This window comes from Rhea americana, unplaced genomic scaffold (genome assembly GCF_003343005.1).
Source record: "Rhea americana isolate MKP2758 unplaced genomic scaffold, rheAme1 scaffold_429, whole genome shotgun sequence".
Taxonomy (NCBI): Eukaryota; Metazoa; Chordata; class Aves; order Rheiformes; family Rheidae; genus Rhea; species Rhea americana.
Window position 1 is genome coordinate 201,328 of NW_028186567.1, and position 3,669 is coordinate 204,996.

General features: G+C 71.3%; 1 protein-coding gene across 1 annotated transcript in view; it reads right to left on the bottom strand.

Moving 5' to 3' along the window:
- Positions 1-2: 2 nt before the first annotated feature.
- NPR1 (natriuretic peptide receptor 1) overlaps positions 3-3,669 on the bottom strand; it is a gene marked incomplete at its 3' end in the record, with an annotated part of 8,229 nt that continues 4,562 nt past the window's right edge. Inside the window, exons 9-18 of the mRNA XM_085315365.1 lie at positions 3,600-3,669; positions 3,282-3,386; positions 3,111-3,182; positions 2,877-3,036; positions 2,391-2,546; positions 2,151-2,319; positions 1,926-2,072; positions 772-895; positions 629-697; positions 3-170 (exon numbers count right to left, since the gene is read on the bottom strand). The exon at positions 3,600-3,669 is cut by the window's right edge and continues 140 nt beyond it. Of these exons, the coding sequence (XP_085171491.1) occupies positions 3-170; positions 629-697; positions 772-895; positions 1,926-2,072; positions 2,151-2,319; positions 2,391-2,546; positions 2,877-3,036; positions 3,111-3,182; positions 3,282-3,386; positions 3,600-3,669 (1,240 nt within the window). The remainder of the gene's footprint in view (positions 171-628; positions 698-771; positions 896-1,925; positions 2,073-2,150; positions 2,320-2,390; positions 2,547-2,876; positions 3,037-3,110; positions 3,183-3,281; positions 3,387-3,599) is intronic.

A 3,669-nucleotide genomic window follows, 5' to 3' on the forward strand; every position in this document is an offset into this window, starting at 1 on the left:
TGGATGCCAATGCGCAGCTTGAGCTGCTGCTGCGGGCGGTGGCGGATCTTGAAGGAGCGGACGGCGTCCAGCAGCGCCAGGGACATGCGGGCCACCTCGCGGGCGTGCAGCTTCCCGTTGCGCACCGGCAGCCCCGACACCACCATGTAGGCGTCCCCGATGGTCTCTACCTGGGGAGACACCGGGGCTTTGCGCCTGTGCAGGTGCCTCCGCGCACGTGGGCACCTGCTGCACGCTTGCACGTCTGCTATGGGGCTCTGCGCCTCGGCTCTGGGCCCTCTACATGCACGTGTGCGTATCCGTGAACACGCAGGCGCCTGCAACGCCATCTGCGCACCTCCGTGTGTGCGTGGCCACCTGCATGCACASACGTGAACGTGTGCACGGGTGTGAATGTGAGCACGGATGTGAACATGTGCACGGATGCACAGTGCACCAGTGTGAACGTGTGCATGGATTTGAACGTGTGCATGGCTGTGCATGTCTGCACAGACGCACGTGAGCATGGACGTGAACACGTGCAGGGTTGTGCACGTGTGCGCAGATGCGCAGTGCACGCACGTGAATGTGTGCACAGAGCACACCCGTGTGCCCAGCGCACAGGCACGCGCTGTGGACGTGCGCTCACCTTGTAGACGTCGAAGTTGTCGATGATGGCATCGAAGCAAGTGTAGAGGTCGTTGAGCAGCGTCACCACCTGCGCCCGGCGGAGAGGCGGCGTGAGGCCGCGGGTGCCGGCCCCGCGCCGCCCCGCGCCGCCCCGGCGCTCACCTGCATCGGCGTGCTCTCGGCCGACAGCGCCGTGAAGCCCACGATGTCGCTGAAGTAGATGGTGACGCTGTCGAAGGCCTCAGCTTGCACCGTCTCCCCGCGCTTCAGCTGCTCCGCCACCGAGCTGGGGGCACGGGGCAGCGGTGGGCGCGGGATCGGCCGGCGTGCCGTGCCGCGCCACGCCGTGCTGCACCGTGCTGCGCCGTGCCGTGCTGCACCGTGCCGCGCAACCATGCTGAACTGCGCCACGCTGTGCTGCACCGTGCTGCGCCGTGCCGTGCTGCACCGTGCCGCGCCGCGCCACGCCGTGCTGCACCGTGCCGCGCCACACCACGCCGTGCTGCACCGTGCCGCGCTGCACCGTGCCGCGCCACACCACGCCGTGCTGCACCGTGCCGCGCCGTGCCGTGCTGCACTGTGCTGTGCTGCACCGTGCCGCGCCACGCCGTGCTGCACCGTGCCGTGCTGCGCCATGCCGCGCCGTGCCGTGCTGCACCGTGCCGTGCTGCACCGTGCTGTGCTGCGCCATGCCGTGCTGCGCCATGCCGTGCCGCACCATGCCATGCTGCACCATGCCGCGCCGTGCCGTGCTGCACCGTGCTGTGCTGTGCTGCACCGTGCTGTGGAGTGCTGTGCTGTGCTGCGCCATGCCGTGCCATACCATGCCGTGCGGTGCTGTGCCGTGCTGTGGAGTGCCGTGCTGTGCTGCGCCATGCCGTGCCATGCCATGCCATGCCGTGCTGTGCCACGCTGTGCTGCACCGTGCCGTACTGCACCACACCATGGCATGCCATGCTGCACTGTGCCATGCCATGCCGTGCCGCACCGTGCCGTGCTGCACCGTGCCGTGCCGCGCCACGCCGTGCTGCACCGTGCCGCGCCGTGCCGTGCTGCACTGTGCCGTGCTGCACCGTGCCGCGCCACGCCATGCTGCACTGTGCCGTGCTGCACCATGCCGCGCCGTGCCGTGCCGCACCATGCCGTGCTGTGCCGCACCGTGCCGTGCCGCGCCACGCCGTGCTGCACCGTGCCGTGACGTGCCATGCCGTGCTGTGCCACGCCGCGCCGTGCCGTGCTGCACCGTGCTGTGCCACGCCACGCCATGCTGCACCATGCCGCGCCGTGCCGGGAGGGGGCCGGCGCGGGGCACTCACTGGGGCAGGATCTGGTAGAGCAGGGCTTCCGCCTTGCGCTTCTCCTCCAGGTAGGCCTGGGTGCGCTCCTCCACCAGCTCCTCCAGGTTGTTGGCGTACTGCTCCATGCGCGACAGCAGGTTGTCCAGGATGTTGCCGCTGCTCTCCCTGCGGGCAGGGGGTGAGCGGCCGCGCGCTGCCCCTCCGCGGGGCTCGGCGCGGGCTCGGCGCGGGACGCGGCGGCACCTGTTGAGCTTGCGGATCTGGACCTTGATCTGGCTGAAGTCGGGGCGCTCCAGCGCGTCCTCGGCCCAGCAGAGCTGCATGAGCTGGCCCAGCTCCTCCATGTGGCAGCCCACGCCGGCCGAGGGGCGGAAGCTGGGCCGCTCCCCGCTCTTCACCCGCTCGACGATCTCTGCGGGGCGCCGAGCGGGGCCGTGAGCGGCGCCCGGTGCCGGCGCCCCGCGCCCCGCGCCCCGCGCTCACCCTTGGGGCTCAGCTCCAGCCCCTCCACGTAGAAGACGCCGTTGCGCAGGGCGATCTCTTGCAGGATGATGCCGAAGCTGTAGACGTCGCCCTTCTGCGTGCCCCGCGCCGGCGGCGCCTCCATCCGCAGCAGCTCCGGCGCCGTCCACAGCTTCTCTGCGGCGCCGGGCAGCGGGTCAGCGCCCCCCCGGCGCGGGTGCTGGGGCCCGGGCGAGCAGGGACCCCCTGRTGCAGGTCCTGGGGGTCTGGGTGAGCAGCGACCCCCCCCGGCGCAGGTGCTGAGGGTCTGGGCGATCAGGGACACCCCCAACGCGAGTCCTGGGGGTTCAGGCAAGCAGACACCCCCCCGCCATGGGTGCTGGGGGTCTGGGTGAGCAGGATCCCCCCCGCCATGGGTGCTGGGGGTCTGGGTGAGCAGGATCCCCCCCTGACATGGGTGCTGGGGTGTGGGCGAGGGTCCCCGCGACGCGGGTGCTGGGGGCTCACTGGCGAAGAGCGCGTGGGAGTCCTCGCTGTCGGGCGCCAGGCGGAAGCTCTCCAGCCCGTAGTCGGTGATCTTCAGCACGAAGCGGCTGTCCACCACGCAGTTGGACGACTTGAGGTTCCCGTGGGACACGATGACGCCGTTGTGCAGGAACTGCATCCCCTGGGGGGGCCGCGCGCGGCTCAGCGCCGGGGGCCGGGGGGCCGCGGGCGCCCCGCCGCCGTCCCCCCCCTTACCTTGACGATGTCGTGGGTGAGGGAGTACCGGAACATCCAGTCCAGCGTGATGCTCTCGTTCTCCAGGATGTCCTGGGGGTGCAGGGGGTGACCTGCCGCCCGTCCCCCCACCCCCCACCCTGCCACCGGCCCCCGCTGCAGCCCCGACGCCGGGTGATGGGCGCCCGGTACCTGGAGGCTCCCGCGCGGGCAGTACTCGGTGAGGATGCAGATGTTGGGGGGGTCGGTGCAGGCGCCGATGAAGCGGGTCAGGTGCTCGTTTTGGATGTCCCGCATCTAAGGGTGGCGGCGGTGGYGCGTGGGGCTCTGCCCCGCGCCGGGACCCCCAGCCCTCGGGGGGGGGTGGCACGTGTCCCGGTCCCCATCCCCATGCCATGCCCCTGCCAGCGTCCCTGGGAAGGGGCCCAGGCGTCCGGGCCCCGCAAAAGGGGAGGCGAAGGGCGGCCCCCGGGTGCACCGCGCCGCGGTGGCGAGCCGGCGTGCACCTACGTGCTTCAGCTCGAACAAGACCTTGCGCGTCAGCTCGATCCGCTTGTGGTTGAGGTGCTTCACGGCCACC